We start from the raw sequence: 22,489 nt of genomic DNA, 5'->3' as shown, positions 1-22,489 counted from the left end.
TACAAACCTCTCCAGGAAGCTACCTGCAACTTCCGGAGCCAGGTTATTGGCCCTGTTATGTGTCCCGTGGTACTGCCACGAAGGAGTCTTGTTACATTCCAGGGTTAGGTTATAAAGTCATGCCTAGGATAAAACTTGAGTGTAATCAAAACTCCTTTCGGACACCCTGAGGAAGGCGCCGTGTTGAAGACCATTATCGCGAGGTGCAGTGCGGCTGGTTCCTGCCTGTGCGGGAATAGGTCACAGTCTCTTTAGCTGAGCACCAGGAGAAGTGGTTAGCCTGCAAGTAGGGCCGTGTTATGCAAGCAACACTTATTTGTAGGTGTTAGACTCACACCGAGGCGAGCAGTTCGCTTTTGAAGAGGCTCTTGGGAACCGCGACAGGCCACAGGAGCAGCAGGGGCACAGGCTCACCTCAGGCCCCCACGCCTGTCTGCTCCGGGAGCGGAGGGGCAGATGGAATGGCCCCGATGGCTTAAAATTGTTTTCCTTGTCTTTTTTCTTTTTCCTAACTTTTTCAGACAAATGCCGTTATGTTTGCCTAAGTGAAATATGTATGTAATGCCAAATCTCTGTACCCCCTCAAGCCAGCACACCGCTACACTGGATCGCAGTTCCCTCTTCCTACCTTGTCTTTCTGTTAGACTGTGAGCTCCGTGAGAGCAGGGCCACATCTGGCTTGGTCATGGGGTTCCCCAGTCCGAGTGCCGTGCCTGGCACCTGGCAGATCCCCTATACACATAGCTGGATGTGTAAATTCCCCGGCTGCCGGAACAGCTCCATTCTCTGAAGCCCCGGCATCCTCTTACAGGCTAGTCCTCGTGGTTCTGCCTTGTACACACAACACTTTATTTTCATGTTTTGTTTTCCCTGCTAGCAGCCCCTGTGAGCAGGCTTTTTCGTGTTGTTATCTCTGTTCCTCCTACCAGGCCAGTCCAGAGTAAATGGTGCCTAAAAAGTGTTTGGCAAATGAATGAATTGTGGGAACCCAACCCAGCTCGGGCACCTTGGTCTGCAGGCTAGTCTGCTTCTAGCGGAGACTACCCGATTCCAAAAAAGAGGAAGGTTGTTCACAAGTGCATAAATTGCACTTGCATAAGAAAGAATCTCATCAAGTAGACCTCCATGAAATTCAAATTTTGATGATCTGGCTATATCTGAGCTGAAGCTTACCTGGCTTTATAAAGCATTTGCTGGAGAGTCATGTAGATAATCCAGAATATTTTTTAGAAAGCATTCATCTGCACCCAGGAGACCAAGAAAGGAAGCCGGCGGATGGATCAGAGGCCCCAAAGAGAGACTGCTGGGCCGATTCTTAGCATCTGATCCAATTGGTGAGGAAGTGACAGCAGCCCAAAGAAGACACAAAGAAACAGAACTCGTTCCTGGCAACAGCTCTTTTGCCTAAAGTAGGCTTCCCACTGTCACGCGGAGCGGTTTTAAAGTTGTGGTGAAATGCTAACAGGCAATTTGGATTAAAGTTAACAGCAAATGACGGCTTCACAGATTAATTAATTGCTGCACAAATAAGTTGATGTACAAGTATTTGCTTTTAAATCTTACACAATAAGAAGTAAATTAGAAGTCAAACCATTTTTTTCTTTGAAGAACTAAAAGGACAGAATGTCTTTGATGATCTTGAGAACAGCATACTGGCTTCAAGGCAGACTGTTGTTGTGTAGTCTGACCAATAATAATGTAGAACTTTTCTTACATGTTTCTAAAATAAATCTTAGAAGAAAAATAATACTGTAGCCTTTTTTAAAAAAATGAAATTCTATGAACGTTTCACAGAACTTGGATGTTCCTGGGAGCGGTTAGGGAAATGCTGGCTCAAAAGCGTTTTTCTAATAGTTGTGAGGCATTGCAGTGGGCTTTTGCTCTGCTATAAATACAGCTCTAGGGTATGGGTGGTCTTTAACCCACCAAAGTCAGCACCCGGCACCTGGGGTTCTTACCTGGTTTTGTTGGAGCAATTCCAGAGGCCCCCTCTGGATGACAAGAGTCTTCAGTAGTTGAGATTTTGTGTTACCTCAGACTGTGTCACCCCTGCCTCGGGACCAGTGTTGGTTAGAGCAAGAGACCACACCATCGACAGGAGAGGTGACGAGGCCTTCCCGTCCCTTCCTGGGGCTATCATGTGTTTAATGCGTCACCTCTTCTTAGTGGCAGGAGTTCTTCAGAGGGCCCGTGAGCAGGAGATGGCACTTTTTTGCTCAGGTAGAATGTCTTTTGTGGGGAGGTCAAATGGGGTGACGCCTGGGGCTGGGCCCGGAGCCTTGGGGATTCGTTCTATCTCATCTGCAGACTTGAAAAAAAACCCAAGCGAGTCCCTTCGCTTCTTGGGACCTCAGTGTCCCTGCCTGTCAGATGAAGGGCTCAAGTGGGATGACCTCCAGGTTTCCTTCTAGTGCTAATGTGAGTTCTAGGATCTTTGCTGAGCTTTCCCAAGGAGCATCAGGAGTCTAAGTTGGACGGGAAGGAGTTGGGGGCAAGCAAGAGGCCTAAGCCCTTGCACCCTTGGTTCCATGAGCCAGTGCAACACCCCCTCCCCAGCCCTGCGTTGTGAAGGGAGAAGGAGATCCTCTCCCTTGCTCCCTTCCCTGCTCGGCCCCCCTTCCCCAGTACGCACACGCACCATTCTGTGTTTTACTTGGGAGATTTTTTAGGAGGTAGCCCAGTGTCTTAATCAGCTCAGGCTGCTCTAACAAAATGCCATGGGCTGGGTGGCTTAAATAACAGAAGTTTATTTTCTCACGGTCTAAAGGTCGAAGTCCAGGATCAGGGTGCTAGTAGCTGGGTTCGCACGAGGCCTCTCTTCCTGGCTTGCAGACAGCATCTCACTGTGTGCTCACATGGCCTTTCCTTGGTGCGTGCTCTTGGAGAGAGAGATGTCTCTTCCTCTTCTCAAGTCACCAAGCCTATTGGATTAGGGCCCTACCTTTTTTTTTTTTTTTAATTTTATTTATTTTTGGCTGCCTTGGGTCTTCGTTGCTGTGCACGGGCTTTCTCTAGTTGCGGTGAGCGGGGGCTACTCTTCGTTGTGGTGCACAGGCTTCTCATTGCGGTGGCTTCTCTTGATGCAGAGCACGGGCTGTAGGTGCGAAGGCTTCAGTAGTTGTAGCACACGGGCTTAGTTGCTCCATGGCATGTGGGTTCTTCCCCGACCAGGGCTCAAACCTGTGTCCCCTGCACTGGCAGACAGATTCTTAATCAGTGCGCCACCAGGGAAGTCCTGGACCCTACCTTTTTGATCTTAATTATCTCCTAAAGGCTCTATCTCCAAATGTAGTCACATTGGGGGTTATGGTGTCAACATATGAATTTGGGGAGGGGGACACAGTTCAGTCCATGGCACCCAGTAATGCAAGGGTCCCAGTATGTGTTTGTGGAATGAGGTCACTGCTTTTTAAAAGCTCACAGACTGGGAGGGATTTTGATCCATGGGTCTGAAGGCAGTAGGGTTTGTAGTTCAGAGTCCTGGTTCTGGAGGAAACAGACCCATTTGAGTCCACCTCGGCCACTTACTAGCCATATGGCCTTGGGCAAATTACTTAACCTCTACGTCTGAGCCAGCATCCTCATCTGCAAAATGGGGATAACCGAGTATGGTGGCTGTGAGGATCAGATGAGGGCTTGCGTGGAAGGCCCTTGGCACTGAGTCTGCGTCCCCTGCTGACGCTCAGTCAATGGGAGTGATTACGACTGCTTTTCAGTCTTCCCGGTGCCCCCTTGCCAGCTCTGTCCTCCACTGCAGTCCCGTGTCTAGTCTCAGTAACATCCTCACTCTTCCAAATGCCCTCCTCCCAGCCTCCTAGGACTCAGAAGGCAAGTGGGTAATTAGAAATATTTCCTGTGTCTGGGGGCGATGAGGCAGGCCTGTGGGGACAGCCCCCATCCCCTGGTGAGTTGTGCTCTCCACTCACTCTCCAGGCAAAACAGTTAGTCCTTTTAGCTCAGGCTGAACATGTGTCCTCCATCCCCTAACTTTTAAAACTTTTTGTTGTGAAATAATTTAACAATTACAGAATAGTTTCGAGGGTAGAACAAAGAACATTTTGCCACATTTCATTATTCATTCTTTTCTTCCTCCCCTCCCTCCCCCCTCACCCCCTTGTCCCCCACCAACCACGAACTGTTTGAGAGTTATTTGCATACATCGCGTCCCTTTACTCCCTAAATGTAATACTTTAGTGTACATTTTCTAAGAACAAGGGCATTCTCTCATATGACCAGAGTATTGTTATCAAATTCAGGAAATGTATAATTTTAATCAGTACAGTAGTACCTAATCCGTGGTTCATGCTTCAGTTTTGCCAACTGTCGCAATAATGTTTTTTTCTGGTCCAGGATACAATCCAGGATCACACACTACAGTTAAAATCCTGTCTTTAGTCTCTTATAATGTGGAGCAATTCCTTTGCCTTTCTTTGCCTTTTATGATATTGATGTTTTTGAAGTGTTCAGTCCGGTTATGTTGTAGAATTCCCTCAAGTTGGTCCCTTAACATTTGTTTAAAGTAAAATGAGCTAAGAAGCCATTTTCACATTGCTTTTGGATGTAGCTACTGAAATGCCCAGCCTTGCATTAGGCTCTGTGAACCGGGAGGATTATATAGTCTGGCTCTGACTTGGGACCTTAAGTCTGGGTTTGTGGGGACAGCAGTTACTGTCAGAAGGGCTTGAAGGGCCCCTGCGTGCTCGTGATTAGGGGTCTGCTGTGCTGGCACCAACAAGCTTGGAAAATACATCTCGGATGGATGCAGGATGAGTCAGCATTCTGGAAGTCTCCAAAGATGCAGAAAATGGCCCTGCACCTGTTCCAGCATCCACCCATCAACTTCGCCCGGCCTCCAGAGATGTCCTAAAGTTCACACTCCAAACCAAAGTCCTGTTTTCTCTCAGAAACCTCCAGCAGGCTGCAGTCGTGGGTTCCAGCCTGTTCCTACTGCTGCTCTGCTCTGCGGCCTGGGTCTGTTCTCTCCCACTCTGGGCCAGTGGTGGGAGGGGAGCCCCTCCTTGCTCTGCCAAGTGCCCCTGGCACTGGGAACAGGGAGGGAAAGAGTCACTGAGCCCTGAGTGTGGGAAGACAACCAGCACCCTGGCCTATGACGAGGTTAAGCCAACTTGGGATGATCTTCGTTGTGATCTGGCAGACGACTCATCAGACCCAGAGCTTTGCTTTTTCATCTGTTTAACTTCTCTGTTGGATGGTATATACCGTGAAAAACAGTGAATCGTAATCTCTATTCAAACAACCGTGTAACATCAGGGAACTATCTTGCTAGTTGGAGGTATTTTGTCAGACCAAAGCAAACAATGCAAGAATGTTATAAGTGACGTCAGTCTTTATGGAACTTTGGCCAAGCAGGCTTTCACTGTGAGAAACAAGATAAAATTGATTTTCACCTAGTCATTAAGTCAACGCCATTGTCTGCTGTGTTTTAACACTTACATTAACACTTCAAAGTGTTCTCCCTGGAGATGCAGACATTCATGTGAGAGAGACATAGAGTCCCCTGCCGTTTTGATTGTAAGTTAATTAAAATTAAATAAAATTGAAAATTCAGTTCCTCAGTGACTGGTGACATTTCAAGGGCTCAGTAGCCACATGTGGCTAGGGGCTCCCATGTTGGACCGTGCGGCTCTAGACCCTCATCGCCGAGTTCTGTTGGACAGCGCAGCTCTGCACGACCAACAGTCTGGGAAGCAGAGGTGCGGGAGAGACTTCCTTCTGCGACAGACGTGGTCACACAGGGAAAATTGGACAGATCGTGAAGTTGGCATTTAAATATGACTGCAGGCCGTTGGCAGTGCGTCCTCTGGGCTGCTGGGTTGGATCAAAGGTGTGCTGAAAGATGCATGGAGTTTCACTTCTTCCGTTGTTCTGGTAGTCCAGAGCTCTGTTAGGTTAGTTCCACATCATGGGCTGTAGTCAGGTGTTAAAGAGAATACAGCCAAAGCTGCACTGAGGCAGCGATTCAGGCAGCACGTGGGTCTTCCCACTCACCTGACCCTCCGCAGTCTCAGGGCCTCGCGTGTGCAGGCGGAGTGCCGGAGCCCCGAGCTGTGAGGGTGCTTTCTGTAGGAAGGACCCTGGGCCGGGCGCTGGGGTGAGGTGTGTAGTGGCGGGTTCCGGGGCAGGGCATGGGGCTGGGAGCCACCCACATGGATGATAAAAAACGGCTGGATTAATACTGCTCCTGCACCTCGCACATCTGCTGAGATCATCCAGCCCTGTTCCCAGGCCAAACCTCGGCTCACTGTTCCACCAAAGCGTGGGTGATGGGGCAGGGCTGGCAGGTGTCTCTAAGCTCCCAGGACCCAGCCCACAACTGCTGAGGAAGCCACGCAGCCAGCCGTGTACAAGTGGAGCGTCTGTGTCTACTTGAAAGTGCCTGTCTGCCTGTGGTCCTTGCCTGTGTGTGCACCTCTGTCCCCGCCTCCTGGCTGCCCGAGCCCTGGAGCTAAGGAGGGAAGCTGAGCAAGTCGAGGCCCACGCCGCTGCCTCTGCTCCAGCCAGGATGTGGCTCTTCCACACTCTGCTCTGCATGACCAGTAAGTCAACCTCACCCCCTGCCCCGAGGGGCTGCACAGCCTGTCCATCTGTGTGTCTGGTGGGGCTCAGAGCCCGAGGTCAGAGAAAGTCTGGGGACTCCCCCCCTGGAAGCCCGTCTTGCTCCGTGGGTCAGACCCCCAGGCTAGGAAGGACCTCTGAGGCTCTGTTGGCTGCTGACAGCATGGGGCTTTGGACTCCAGGGCTCTGCCTCCTGTTCCTCCCGCCAGCTCCCCTCCCCACGCAGGCCCTCTCCCCTGGAACCCACTCCAGGCAGCCCCTCAGGTCTGTGCCAAGCTTGTGCCCAGAGTGTGGAGGTTGGTGCGGCGTACCCGCCCAGCGGAGCCCCCTGGTTTAGCTGAGGAGGGTGAGGACCCTGTGTGCGGCGAACGCGTGGGGGGGGCCTGCTTCCTGTTCCTGACGTTAGGGCCCCTACGAGAACCCGTGTGGGGGACGGGACATTCCCTCTCCACTGCCTGGGGTCCCATATGGCCTTTAAAACTCCTGTGGAAGCCCCTTGGGGCAAGCCAAGCCAGGAGCCTGCACCCAGCCACCAGGCCCCAGGGGTGAGAATAAGCGTGGCCAGCGAGCCCCTGGGCGCTGCTCAGATCAAGCCTGAGGCGAGGGTGGTCCTGTGTAGTGATCTGGCAGGCTTCCCGGGGGCCTTCTGCGCTGGCCAGGAGCTGGTCAGAAGAATGAGACTGGACATCAGGCAGGTGTAGTGTCAGGGCTGCTGGGAGCCTGAGTTCTCCCTAAGGGATGGGTGGGGGCCAGCTAGTGAACGCCAGACGGTGGCTGAGAGCTGAGGCCAGGCTGGGAGGGGGCTCAGAATTAGCACCCACCAGGGGGCCAGATCACCCAAGAGGCAGGCCAAACGTGCATGGGGCACGAGCAAAGCGTACATTTTTGGATACCTTTTAATATTTGATATTTTAAAAACATCAAAATAGTCATCGTGGAAAGATCAAAACTTTGTTGAACTTCCTTTTCCTTACTTTACAGTTTAGACTTCCCTTTACTTTCAGTTACATGTGGTGTGTGGAGAAGGTCTCACGCTTTTTATGGCTTATGGCTTTGATCCCCCATCACCAAGTGTGTCCGTACCCTGGTCCACCCCATCCCAGTAGAGAGGAGGTGACTGAGGCCCAGAGAGGGGTAATGACTGGCCATAGTTACAAGCAAGTACTAGTAGAAACGGGGCTCAAGCCCAAGCCTCTGCCTGCCTCCCAGCTCTAGAATACCCCGTGGCCTGGGGCACTAACCCTGGTGTCACTCTGGTCTCCTGCTTGTCTCTGTCTTCTGTGGCCTCTGGAAGGACCAGTTATCACCCCAGCACCTTTTTCAGCAATGTCAATCCAGATGACATTTATCAAACCCCTCCTGAGGCTAAGGCACTCCCCAGGCTGACGGGCAGCAGAGAGCAAGATGGAGCAGACCTGCAGTGAGATCACTTACCCCGCACCTTGGCTATGCTATGGGCTGGGGGTAAGAGCAGGGCCCCAGCAGCTCCAGTCTGAGTGGGAGAAGTGGAACTGTGACAGTTCTGCTCCAAGCTGTGAGGTCCTGAGATTTAGGGATGGACCAATCATGAAGAGCTTCCTGGAGGAAGTGAGATTGGCGCTGAGTCTTAAGGGCTGGAGAGAGTCTGAGAAAGTGACGAGGAGATGCCAGGGAGGGTGGAGGAACCCCTCAGACAGTGACCCCAGGCCCAGGGCCCTGCATCCTGTGTCTGGCTGCACCTCCCTAGGCTGGAGAGAATCCAAACTGTTCCTGGCCTGACCTTCCACCCTTCCCAAGCACCCACTGTGGTGATGCCCACTTCTCATCAGTGGCAGCAGATGAGACAACGTCAGTTGTCTGAGACAGTCAGATGCAGATAGAAACACACTGAAACCCTGGAGCTGCCCATCTCATCCTGCGACCATGCAGCCTGCTGTTCCCAGGCCAGTCTTCACCCTGACTCATTCTGTGACCACAACCACTCACTTCTCCCCCCAGGGTCTCAGAGGTTGCGTCTACATCGCTCGTGCGAGGAAGGGAACTGTGCTAGTGGCCTGTAAAACCTTACAGTGGTACACAAGCCAGCAGTCCAGGGCTGGCTCTGCTGTTGCACCAACTTCAGGCTGGGGCCTGGGGCCCTGCTGGGTCCTGCTGGGGGAGTGGGGAGGTGTCAGACCTGCCTCTGCCCGGGGCACAACCCCAGACCTGAGTGCAAGTGTGTGATGGGAAACCTTGGCCATTGAGGATGGGGGACTGTAGTGTCCGCGGTGGCCCTGAAGATGGGGGAGGTGCGTAGCAAGTGCAGACAGGTGGTGCGGGGCGAGAGGGAGGCTTTCTGTGCAGGAGAAACAGTATGGACAGAGACCCGGGTGTAAGGAGTGTGTTTAAGGAGACACAGGGTGAGGCTTGAGTGGGGACAGAAGGCTGTCTGCTCTGACACTGCCTGCGCCCCACAACCGGGACACGCTGGGCCCGAGGGGGGAGCAGGCCGCACGCACACCATGACCCTGACCCTCTGTCCCCAGCCGGAGGGCCCACTGAGAATGCCTTCAGGTGACACACAGGGGATGGGGAAAGGGTGTCCCAGGCAGAGGTGAGACGAGCACGGCGTTCGTGGGCCAGCCAGGTGTGGAGAGCGGTCCACGCAGGAGCCAGACGCCTCCGACCTTCTCTGGGAGGCTGGCCTGGGGAGAAGCTGGGGGCCATGCGGGTGGTCAGGGTGCTGGTGGAGAGTGTGGGGGCCCAGAGTGCCAGGCTGCGGGAGCTCGGGCCACACCCTGAGGGCAGTGGGAAGGCCAGCAGGCCCCTAGCCCTGAGGTGACAATGGGATGTGCCTGTGGTGTAGAAGGCGGAGTCCTGGAGAAAGGGGAGGCAGACAGTCCCGTGAGGAGCTGCTGCGAGGTCCCCTGGGGGGGCTGGGGCCGGAGGGCATGGGGAGGGGGAGACACTTACGAGAAATGTTGAGGAGGAAAATCCACAAGCACTTTAGCACAGAGCACAGCCCTGGCTGCTCCAGACCTGTCGGCCATGGTTATTAGGTAGCCTGTGAAGGGGGCCAGGGTGGGGGACCGAGGTATGAGGTTTGGGGCTGAGACGATGAGGCTCAACATGGAAGACCCAGGTGGGTGGGTGGAGGGTGAGCTGCCCCACGGGACAGGCGGCCTGCAGGCCTTTCTGGGTGCTCTGGACTGGGCGTCAGGACGGCTGAATCTGGTCCTGGTTCTGTGGCCCGGCTCCTTGTATAAGTTCGGGCAAACCGTTCCCTGCCCTGCGTCCACCCCTCCGGGGTCAGTTTGCTAAACCGAGAACAGCACTGTGAGAATGTGTATGTAAAGTGCCCGGCGTGATGGGGGAGAGAGGGGGTGGGTGCGGGCAGTGGCGGCTGACAGGATGGAGGGGGCTCTGACTCAGCAGGCCTGTGTGGCCGGGACAGCTTGGAGAGGCGGCCCTGTGGGCGGCGTGGCGACAGACTCTGTTTCAGCCGGGCTCTCACCACTGGCAGCCCGAGAGGGGGGCTTGAGCTGGAGGGCAAGGCTGTCAGAGAACGTGACAGGCCTCCCTTGTGGTTATAACACTGACGTTAGCACCCACATACTGAGCCTGCAAGATGTCAGATGCTGCGCCCGGCCTTGCCCCACTAGTCTGCACGGTCCCACATCACAGATGGGGAGACTGGGGTGAAGTGACAAGCCCAAGGTCCTTCAGGGACTCCGTGGCAGAGCGAGGATTTGAACTCAGGACTGTCTCCCTCCTGGGCTCATGCTCTCTTCTCTGAGTCGAAGTGGGAAGTGGGAAGAGAGGGGGTCCCCTGACGGAGGCACAGCCCGAGCAGAGGGGCCACGACAGGGGCCTGGGGGAAGTCTGCCCCAGCAAGGCGGCCCACGCCTGGTGGACCCCAGGCACTGGCTGGCCTTATGGGAAAGCTCAGCAGACCCGGTGACACTCCTGAACACACGCACACATAAATGTGTCCTCACTGACCTAATTACCAGCTCGATAACCCAGAGCTCTGCCCCAGCTCTGAGCTGCTGGCACGACAGGGAGCCGGGTCTCTGTTTACACCATACCCCTCCCGCCCCCCCGCCGCCCCCGCAGTGCCTCCAGCTTTTATTAAAGGCTTTAGAAATAGGCAGACCTGGGCCCCAGACACAAATTTCAATTTGCTGATGGGCCACGAGCAATCACCCGACCTCTCTGAGCCTCAGCACCTGAGTATGGTACCTGGAAGACAGCAGGTGGTCCAGGAAGGTGGCTATAATGGTCTCTCTGCTTATCTCCTCCCCTTTCCCACCCCTCAAGAATCTTGCACCAAGATCCCTCCGTTGAACAAAGCAAAAATGGGGATGGGGGCGTGGGGTAGGGGATCAGGAATCTCTGGCCCTCTTTGATGTTTCCAGGACACCTCCTCTGGGCCTGGCACTGTGCTGAGCCGGACTCTGTGGTTGGGGGCGTGTCATGGATGACTCAAATCAGATTACAGTTTTGGGGAGACAGACTTTATCACAGATCACTCTGACCCAGACGCGATTTAGTCAGAGCCAGACAGAGACCCCACAGGATGCTGAGAGAGCTCAGGGACCACTGGGGTACTCTGGCTGAGAATCTGGATTGGCTCCTGGGGCAGGGCCCCAAAGGATGGGGCAGAGGTGGGAGAGTGACGAGGAAGGCACACTGGGCAGAGGGAACCACTTGTGCAAAGGCCCTGCGGTGGGAGGTATGCAGATGGTGTTCAGGAAGTGGGGTATCGAGGAGCCAGAGAGCAGAGCTGGCAGGGGGGGCACTGGGCTGGGCAGGGAGGTACCATGGATGCCGGGGGAGGAGACTGGACTGATCACAGGGGTTTCAATTCATGTCTGTTAAGTCACACAGATGGTAAAAAGGGGAAAGAATGCCTTCCGGTCACCCCTTGTAAGAAGTGGGTAGTTCTCCCTTTTTAGTTTTTTTGACCTGCCCCATTATTTTAAAACAAGTTTTATTTTAGCACATGGTATATTTTTGTGAGTCACCACCAATCACTCCAGGCAAGGCAGAGGTATAAAGGGAAAGGAATAAAGTACAGATGCCTATTTTGTGCCAGGCTTGGGGAGGGGGGCTGGGAATTGAGAGGAGAGAGTGGACACTACCCTCTCACAGGGTGCCTGCTCCTTCAGCCTTTGGAAGGTTGGTTTTTGGTTTTTTTTTTAATGTTTTATCTATTTCGGCTGCACAGGGTCTTAGTTGCGGCACGCAGGATCTTTTAGTTGTGGCATGCGGGCTCTTAGTTATGGCATGTATGTGGATTGTAGTTCCCAACCAGGGATCAAACCCAGGCCCCCTGCATTGGGAGCACAGAATCTTACCCACTGGACCACCAGGGGAGTCCCTGGAAGGTTGGTTTTTAACAAAGTTTTAAGCATGTACAAAAATAAAGCAAATAACATTAATAAACCCAATATACCCATCACCCAGATGACACAGCTATCAAGATCTTGCCGCACTTGCTGCATTTATGTATTTCACTGTCCCTTTTTGTTTCCTTTACCAAAGTATTTTAAAGCCTTGCTGCTCACAGTTTGGTCTGGGGACCAACAGCAGCCTGGCATCACTTAGCGGCGGTTAGACTAGGATCTTAGCCCCACTCCCTGACCTACTGAATCAGAATCTGCATTTTCAAGAAGATACTTGGGTGATTCATTTGCACATTAATGTTTCGGAAGCATTGTTTGAAAGAAAATCCCCAACATCAGTCTTTTCACCCTTCAGTACTTCAATATGCATTTCTGAAGTACTTGGGGATGTTTTCTTACACAGCCATAATGTTGTCATCACCCAACAAAATTAACAGTAATTCTTTGGTATCATCTAATACCCAGTTCTTAACTCAAATCTTCCTGACTGTCTCAAAATGTCTATTTCTAACAGTTCAAATCAAGAGCCAAACAAGACCCACACATCACGTGTGGTTGCTATGCCTTTCTTAGTCTAGAGTGTCCCCCTTGCTCATTTTTGAGGTTTGTGTGTCTTTTTCAAATCTTCACTTTACTGCAGAGCTCAGTTGCTTGTCTTGTGGAACATCTTCAGGGTTTGTGCGTTTGCTTCCTCTCGGTGTGATTGGTCCTTCAATCCCCTACATTACCTGAAACTTGGAAGTTAGGGCTAATGCCTTCATTAAATTCAGGTTTAAATTTTTTGGCGAGCATCCTCTAAACAATCAGGAGGATTTTGCCACACCTCCTGCATTTATCTCACTCCCTTTTTTCTGTTTCCTTTGCCGACGTGTTTTAGGGAGTTGCTTCTCAGCGTGGTCTGATGACTGGCAGCCTGGGCGTCACATGGGAGCTGTTAGAAATGCAGTATCTTGGGCCCCAGTATTCTTCCTAGGGGGTCATACTAGGAGGCACACATGCCTGGGGGGCCCACTCTTAGCTGCGCTGAGATGAACTAGTGGGCTGGGGGGGTCAGCCTAATTGTGAAGTGCGCTATCAAAATTTCATCTAACTTGTTTCATCTATTGATGATCATGGCCTGATTTAATTGTTGTATTTCATTATGACTTGCAAAATTGTGTTTTTATGGTTGTATTATTCCTTCCACATTCATTAGTAACGATTCTTCTGTAAAGAACTTTTTGTGGTCACCTAGGACCATTTGGTGACCCTGAAATGCAGCGCATACAGGAAACGCAAAAAAATTGCTTAATGCTTTCCCTTTAATAGTCAATTTTCAGAGTAAGGGCATAATGCCCTCATTACTTCCAATGGTGAAAAATGCAGTGTTTTGTTTTCTTTCTGTCTTTTAAGTATCATTATGAACCCCTGGAATTTTTGTGTACTCAGTGTGCTTCAGACACTTGCAATTATTATTTTTTTATTGAACTGTAGTTGATTTACAGTACTGTGCTAGTTTCAGGCGTACAGCAAAGTGATCCCATTATACATACATACATATACATATATATTCTTTTCATATTCTTTTAATTATAGGTTATTACAAGATAATGAACATAGTTCCCTGTGCTATACAGTAAATCCTTGTTGTTTACCTATTTTATATATAGTGGTGTGTATCTGTTAATCCCAAACTCCTTATTTATCCCTCCCTCCTCCCCGCAATTATTATTTTTTAATGTAAACTTTTTTGAAGACAACACATGCAAAAATGGACAAATTCAGATCAGTGAATTTTCAGATTACATCAAATCCACATGCTGATACCAATTTCAAGAAACAGAGGACATTACCAACATCCCACAAGTACCTCCCATGGCCCCCTCCAGTTATTACCTTACCCCCAAGAGTAACCACTCTCCTGACCTCTGATACCATGGATTAGTTTGCCTGTTTTGAACTTTGAAATAATGGAATTATACAGTATGTTCTGTTTTGCTCCTGTATTTATGAGATCCAACCCACCTTGTTGTTGATTATTTTCATTGCTGTAGAGTGTTCCATTGGTGAATATACCACAGCATATTTTTTCTACTGTTGATGGATATTCGGGTTGTTCCAGTTTGGGGTTGTTATGAATAGTGAGGCTATGAAAATTCTTGTACATGTCTTTTTGTGAATATATGAACACATTTCTATTGGGTTTTTGCCTTAGGGTAGGATTGCTGGGTCATGAGTTATACATATGCTCAGCTTTAGTTGATAACTGCTAAACGGTTTTCTAAAGTGATTGTACCGATTTACATTCCCACCAGCAGTATTTGAGGGTTCTAGTAGCTCCACATCATTGTTAGCACTTGGTGTTTTCTTTTTCATTTTAGCCATTCTGGTGGTTGTGTAGTGGTATCACATGGTGATCTCAATTTGCCTTTCTGTGAAGTCTAATGGTGCCTTCTCATATGATTGCTGGCTATTTGGATAATCTCTTTTGTGAAATGTCCTTTTTCTGTTGGCTTACATGCCTTTTTCTTATTGATCTGTAGGAACTCTTTACAGATTCTGATATGAATCTTTTGTCAGATATTTGTATTGCAAACATCTTCTCTCTTTCCGTGGCTTGCCTCTTCATTCTTAATGATGTATTTTGATAAACAGAAGTTCTTAAGTTTAATGAAGTTCAGCTTATCAATTCTTTCCTTTATAGCTAGTGTTTTTTGTGTCCTGTTTAAAAAATATCTGTCTACCCCAAGGTCCTTTGTTTTCTCTTAAAAGCTTCATTGTTTCATTTTTCATATTTAGATATATGGTCTATCTAAGTCCACATTTAAATCTTCAGTTCATCAGGAACTGACTTTTTGTGTATGATGTGAGGGAAGAGTCAAGATTAATTTTTTTTTTCAGTATTGATATTCAAGTGACCCAGCACCATTTATTTAAAAGAGCATTCTTTCACCACTGTTCCTCACTGTCACCTTTGTCATAAATCAGGTGCCTATGTTTCTGGACCCTCTGTCCCATTGATCTATTTTCTATCCTTGTGCCAATATAATTCTATTTTAATAACTATAAATTTATAATAACCTTGATAAATGATAAGTCCCCAAATTTTGTTATTCTTCTTCAAGAGTGCCTGACTATTCTTGCCCTTTGCATTTTCATATAAATTTTAAAAATTGGCTTGTTAACATCACCCTTCCCCCAATAATTTGCTAGGACATTGATTGTGGTTGTATTGAAGCTATAGATCAATATAGTGATAACTGACAATAACACGGAATCTTCTAATTCATGAACATCATCTGTTCCTTCATTTTAGATCTTTAATCTCTCCCAGTCTTTTTTTTTTTTTAAACATCTTTATTGAAGTATAATTGCCTTACAATGGTGTGTTAGCTTCTGCTTTATAACAAAGTGAATCAGTTATACATATACAATATGTTCCCATTTCTCTTCCCTCTTGCATCTCCCTCCCTCCCACCCTCCCCATCCCACCCCTCTAGGTGGTCACAAAGCACTGAGCTGATCTCCCTGTGCTATGCGGCTGCTTCCCACTAGTTATCTATTTTACATTTGGTAGTGTATATATGTCCATGACACTCTCTTACCCTGTCACATCTCACCCCACCCCCTCCCCATATCCTCAAGTCCATTCTCTAGTAGGTCTTCCCAGTCTTTTAATAGTTCTTAGTGTAGAGGTTTTGCGTATCTCTAGGTAGAGTTACTTTTAGACACTTGATTTTTTTTTTTTAATAGGAGATAAACAAATTTTAATTCATACACACAAAGATCTCATAGAAACAGAATATAAGATGTGGCCAGAGCAGGCAGCTTTTATACTTTTTAGACAAAGAAACAATAAATTTATGAGCAACTGACATGACAAAAAAAACTTAGGTTTTAGGTGAAATTCATTAATTAATTAATAATTAGTGAAAAATCTAAACAGAGTTTGGGCTTTGGGTAGTAAATTAAAGAAGTAACAAGGTTTGTTTATACAGACTTCACAGCCGGAATTCCCACTCTTTGGCCATAAGGGCATCCTTCTACCACGTGCAGGGAGGGTACCTTTCATATAAGGGATTTATTTCCTGCTTTCAGGGAAACAGAGAGGAGGATCGAAAGTGTTCCTCTTGCACCAACTGTTTCTTAAGTAATTTTAATTCAAAATAATCAATATCCCACTGAGAAATACTTTGGGTTTGCCTGCCCTGGACCCCAACAAGGTTAAATCTCTGATGTATAAACTCGAGAGGAAAGTCTCAGTAAATAATTACCGAGTATATTCAGAATTATTAAGTGTATAAAGAATAGAGGACTTATATATTATTATAAAACCCCTCATCAAATTCTCTGGGGTTGGGACACATAATTTTTCGAGGCAGAAGCCCGGTGTAGACACTTGGTTTTTTTATGGCTTTTGTTAACGGTGTCTTTTAAAATTTTTCATTCTTCATTTGATCGTTGATGGTGCATAGAAGTACAACGGTTCTTTGTATTTTGCCTCTGTATCCCATGACGTTGCTTAAGGCACTTATTAATTCTCAGTGTTTGTGGATCTGTTGGATTTTTCAATCTACTTATTTAATCATGTCATCTGCAAATAATGACAGTTTTATTTTTTTCCTTTTTAATCTTTGTGCTCTGTATTTTTTCTTTTTTCTTATTGCTGTGAAACCTCCAGTAAAGTGTTGAATAGAGGTGGTAATAGTGAGCATCCCTGTTTCTTTTCTGATTTTAGGGGGAAAGCTTTAAATAACTCACCAATAAGAATGATGTTGGGAATTCCCTGGTGGTCCAGTGGTTGGTTAGGACTCCACGCTTTCACTGCCGAGGGTGTGGGTTCAATCCCTGTTCGGGGTAATGAAATCCCACAAGCTGCGTGGCATAAAATAAAAAAATAAAATAAAATAAAAATAAAATAAAATAACCCTGGCAGTGCAGTGGTTAAGACTCTGCACTTCCACCGCAGGGGGCGGGGGTTCTATCCCCGGTTGGGGGACTAAGATCCTGCATGCCACGTGGTGTGGCCAAAAATTTAAAAAAATAAAAATTAAAAAAAAAGAATGATGTTTGCTGAAGGATTTTTGTGGATATTCTTGATTAAAGACATTCCCTTCTATTCCTAGTTTGCTATGAATTTTTTAAATTACAAATCAGTATTGTATTTTATCAAATACCTTTTTCAGCCTCTATCATAATGATCATATGATTTTTTTTTCTCCTCTTTTTTCTGTTAACATGATGAATAAATTGATTCTTTTCGAACGTCACACCACTCTTGCATTCCTGAAATAAACTCCACTTGGTTGTAAGGTATTATGCTTTTTATATACCCCTGGGTTTGATTTGCTAATGTTTTGTTTAGGATTTTTGCATCTACGTTCAAGAGAGAGATTGCTAATTTTCCTTTCATGTGTCGCTCTTGTCAGGTGCTAATATCAATGTCATGCTGGCCCCACAAAATGATTGGAAAGTGTTCTCTCATTTTCTCTTCTCTGGAACAGTTCATGTAAGATTGGTATTTCTTCTTTACGTGTTTGGGAGAGCTCACTAGTGAAGCCATCTGGGCCTGGAGCTAATGGATTCAGTTTTTAAAATTTGGGATTATTCAGATTTCACTTCTTTTGTCAGTTTTGGTAAATTTATTTTTCAAAGAATTTGTCCTTTTCACCTAAATTGTCAAGCTTACTGGCATAAAATATATACTATCCTCTTATTATTTCATAAATGTCTTAGGCTCTGTTCTGATGTCCTCTTTTCATTCATATTGATAATTTATGTGTTTGCCTTTTTTTTTTCTTGATCAGTGTTGCTAGGGGGTTTTATCAGTTATATTACTCTTTCTGAAAACTAAACTTTAGCTTTGTTGATTTTCCCTCCCATAGGTTAGTTTTCTATTTCACTGGTGTATGCTCATGTCTTTATTTCTTCCTGTACTCTCTCTGGGCTTGATTTGCTATTCGTTTAGCTTTTTGAGATGGAATATAAGATAACTGGTTTACAGCCTTTCTTTTTTTTTTTTAGCATATGCATTTAAGGCTCTGCGTTTCCTCTAAACACTGCTTTAACTGTATCACACAAGTTTTGATTTGTCCTATGTTAATTCTCATTCGGTTCAAAATATTTTAAAGTTTCCATTATGATTTTATCTTTGGCCCTAGGTTATTTAGAAGTGCATTGCTTAATTTCCAAGAAGTTAGAATTTTAAGCAGTGGAGTAGCATGCTTTTAAAAATTCTTTCTGGCAACTGGTACGGAAAGGATGTACCCAGAGGGAGAAGTCTTGGAAGAGAAAGGTCAGGAGACTAATGAATGTGTCCAAGCAGGAGACAGTAAGGTCAATGGGGCAGAACTGAGTCCCTGGAGACGCCAAAATGCACATGAGAATTCTGAGAATGATAAAGGTGGTATTTCAGATCTGCGGGGATAATATGAGCTATTTGAGAAGTAACGTTGAGACAATTTCATTTTGGGGGGAGAAAAAGTAAAGCTGGATATATGCAAAAATAAAGTCTAGATGAATCAAAGACTCAAGCATAAGAAATGAAACAAAGAAAATATCAAAGAAAACATGAGTGAATTAAATAATCTCTGAGTGGGGAAGCATGACACAAAACTCGAGTCGTACAGGAAAAATAATTTGACTACATAATAAATGTAGATGTGGGGGAAAATATAAGCCAGTCAAACAAACAGCTAAGTGAGAAACAGTCTCTAACACATTGACAATTTCTTTTGGACAAAAAGCTCATATAAATTAGTAAGAAAACAATAAAGACCTCATAAAAATGGATAATGTATATGAATAAGCAGGAAACAAACTTATAATAAGAGGCTTGACTTTACTCATAATGTAAAAAATAGGTTTTTTTTTCAAATTTTTTTTTTTTAAATGAGCTGGGCTTTTTAAAAAAAAAAAATTTAATTAATTAATTTTTTTTTTGGCTGTGTGTTGGGTCTTCGTTGCTGCACACGGGCTTTCTCTAGTTGCGGTGAGCGGGGGGCTGCTCTTCCTTGAGGTGCGCGGGCTTCTCGTTGCGGTGGCTTCTCTTGTTGCGGAGCACGGGCTCTAGGTGTGCACGGGCTTCAGTAGTTGTGGCACGCGGGTTCAGTAGTTGTGGCACGTGGGCTTCAGTAGTTGTGGCACATGGGCTTCAGTAGTTGTGGCATGAGGGTTCAGTAGTTGTAGCACGTGGGCTTCAGTAGTTGTGGCACACAGGTTCAGTAGTTGTGGCTCGTGGGCTCTAGAGCGCAGGCTCAGTAGCTGTGGCGCACGGGCTTAATTGCTCCGCGGCATGTGGGATCTTCCCCGACCAGGACTCAAACCCGTGTCCCCTGCATTGGCAGGCGGATTCTTAACCACTGCACCACCAGGGAAGCCCTGAAAAATAGTTTGGGAACAAAATGATGAGATAACTCTTTTAAAACAAGGATGAGGAGGTCCGCACAGTCTGCTCAAGCGATGCTGTGAGGAAATAGGCCTTCCATTCTGTTTTTGGAATATGAATTGGCACAGCCTCTTTGGGGGACAATCTGTCTATATCAATTTAACCCCCAAAATTTTTAGTGAAGAATTTCAAACGTACAGAAAATTTGAAAAACTTGTGCAGTGGACAACCACATACAACATTTAGATTTTACCATGTATAGATTTTACAATATATATATTTTTGTATATTACATATATGTAAAATATGTGTGATAGTGCAAATATAACAAAATGTTGACAATTGTAATTGACATATATAAAAATATGTTTATTTATATCCATCCATATATATTCATCTATCCATCCATCAAGCCGTTTTATATTTTGATGCATTTCAAAGTAAATTGCAGACATCAGCACACTTCATCCCTAAACATTTCATCATGCATATCAACTAGAGATCAGTATTTCCTTATGGTTCTTTTTTTTTTTTTTGAGGTAAAATTTACCTACAGTGAAACACAAATTTTAAGTGGACCATTTGATATATTTTTGACAATGCACACCTTTGTAATCCAAACTCCTATAGAGATATAGGATATTTCTATCACTCCAGGAAGCTCCTTTCTGCTCCTTCCCAGTTAATCCCCATCCCGCATCAGCCCAGGCAATATTTTTTTTTGCTATAGATTAGTTTTGCTGAACATCATGTAAATGGAATCATACAGTAGATACTCTTTTATGTAAGACTTCTTTCACTGAGCATAATGATATTCATGATTCACCCATCTTGCTGTGTGTGTCAATTGTTCGTTCCTTTTTACTCCTGAGTAGTATTCCATGGTCTGAATATGTCAGTTTATCGATTCCCCAGTTGATGGACATTTGGGTTGTTTCCAGTTTGGGACTGTTACAAATAAAGCTGCTATAAACATTCTTTTCCTGAGGTATTTTTGAGGACACGTGTTTTCTCTTGGGTCACTTGATGGGCAGGTACGTAGACAGAATGTATGCAGACCCTCACCCTGGGGCCCGTAGTCTATTTTAACTTTGGTACATGACACGGTGATGAGCATGTGCTCCGTGGCAGGTATAGAAAGTGCACAGTGGGAGGTGTGAGAAGGTAGCAAGTGCTCTGGGACAGAACCAAGGAAGGCCTCCTGGAGGAGGGGGCCTTGGTGCCAACACAGCTTGGTTTAGTAGGAGGACCAGGGGCTCTGGGTCAGACATGCCTGCATTCCAGTCCTATTCCCATGGAAAAAAGATTCTTAGTAGGCGGGTACTTCCCTGGTGGTCCAGTGGTTAAGATTCCGCACTTCCACTGCATGGGGCATGGGTTTGATCCCTGGTCAGGGAACTAAGATCCCACATGCCATGCGGTGCATCCAAAAAAAAAAATCCTTGGGAGTCTTGCTTTCCTCATCTGTAAAATGGGGATAGTGGCACTGCAGGATGTGATGGAATAACGGTACCTCTTTTTTTAAATGTTCTTCTTTTCTCTTCAGGCCTGACTCCCCTGGCCGCCTTCAACGTGGACATGGTCCGGACCTGGGTGACTCCCAAGGGAGACGTCCCCTACGTGCTCAGCTCACTTCTGCATCAGGACTCCAGCACCAACCAGACCTGGTGAGTGGGGCCTGGCGCACGGGGCGGTGTGCGTGAGGACTGAGGAGCCCTCCGGGAGCCTGAGAAGGCCCCCAGACAACGCCTCGGCACCCCACCCCCCAGCCTGGGGAGAACCCCCTTTCAGAAGGGCGTGCAGGGGAGAGGCCGTTAGCTCAGGGCCCGTTCTCCCAGCCCCGGCCCCTCTCCTCACCCTGGCCTCTCCGGGGGTGGGGGAGGGGAGGCTAAAAAACTTTTAAAATAAAATTTATCAAGGCTCTTTTGTCTGTTACAAAAGTAACGTGCTCAACATAGAAATTTTGGACTGTGACGGAAAATATTTCTTTTAAATGGAAAATATGAGGCAGGTGGGTGTGGTGGTTACCAGGAGGCTGTGCATCTGGTCGCCGTGGTTCGGTGACAGCTTCGCTCTGTATTTATAGCAAGGCACACAACCCCCAGCCTCAGTTTCTCATCTCTGCAGTGGGGGTGATATTTTCCTACCTCACAGGGTTGTGGCAAAGGGTATTTGAGTTCATGCACATAAAGTGTTTGGCACAATTTCTGGCCAAATTTAAGATCAATACGCATTACTTTGTATTTTAAACTTCTCATCTGTACCCACCCATTAGATAAGTAAAACATTTTAAGTCTGATAGCATTCTGCTGGTAAGGATGTGGTGAAACAGGAACTTGTAGGAATGTGAGTTGGTTTAACCACCTGGGAGAATCATTTTGCCGTATCAGGTAGAGCTGAGGATGCACGCGGCCCTTGATTCAGAGATTCCACCCCCAGATACCAACCCTAGGGAACTTTGGGGGCACACCTAGAGATATTGACTGTGACATTGTTTTGAAATAAGCATCGTCGGAAAAATGGAAGACATAAGGTGTGAATCATCCAATGAGACACTGAAAGCAGGTAAAATGAACAAATTGAGCGCAGTGGTTATGAACCGGATCAGTCTCGAAACACATTGTAAAATGAAAAAGGCAAGTTGTAGAATTATTTATACCATGGTCATTCACTCCGCAGGCATTTATACAAGAGCACCTACTGTGTGCCAGGCCCTGAGGGAACAGTGGTGAGCAAAGCAGACACAAATCCTTATGCTCAGGGGAAATAGACAAGAAGCAAGTAAATCAAATGTAGATTCTATCAGATGGAGGTAGTGGTGGTGTGCTGATTAGAGACATGTCTTTGGTTTTAGGAGAAGTTCTGCAGTGAAGGGTCACGACACACACTCCAACGTTCCCTGTTGTCACCAAGATGACGTTTAGAGCTGCTCATTTTGAAGCCAGGGTTCAGTCAAGGTTCCTGTGTTGCGTATCGTGGCTGTATCTCTTTAGTCTCCCTTACTCTAGAGCAGCCCTTCCTCTCCCTGTCTTGTTCGTGGCAGGGCTCTTTCTGTGCTTGCTCCACTGCCCAGCTGCCCCTGGCTGGTTCCCTGCCCCACCCCCCACCTGCTGCTGCTTTGCTTCTGGTCCACGGTGACGGGTTTCCTTCAGACCCGGCACCCCTGAGCCATGAGCCCAGG

At 47.1% G+C, this 22,489-nt stretch overlaps 1 protein-coding gene across 6 annotated transcripts in view; it reads left to right on the top strand.

Moving 5' to 3' along the window:
• ITGAE (integrin subunit alpha E) overlaps positions 1-22,489 on the top strand; it is a 68,730-nt gene that overhangs the window by 3,419 nt on the left and 42,822 nt on the right. For 5 of the 6 annotated variants that reach the window (XM_082370539.1, XM_082370537.1, XM_082370538.1 and 2 more), the window contains exon 2: positions 20,855-20,975. In XM_082370539.1, the coding sequence (XP_082226665.1) occupies positions 20,855-20,975 (121 nt within the window). Of the gene's footprint in view, positions 1-1,861; positions 6,558-20,854; positions 20,976-22,489 lie in introns of those variants that run through there. The other variant, XM_082370536.1, reaches the window with a different exon arrangement.

The sequence above is a fragment of the Balaenoptera borealis genome, assembly GCF_965194805.1.
Source record: "Balaenoptera borealis genome assembly, chromosome: 20".
In the NCBI taxonomy this organism is placed as follows: domain Eukaryota; kingdom Metazoa; phylum Chordata; class Mammalia; order Artiodactyla; family Balaenopteridae; genus Balaenoptera; species Balaenoptera borealis.
This window is presented reverse-complemented; position numbering and strand designations above follow the sequence as displayed.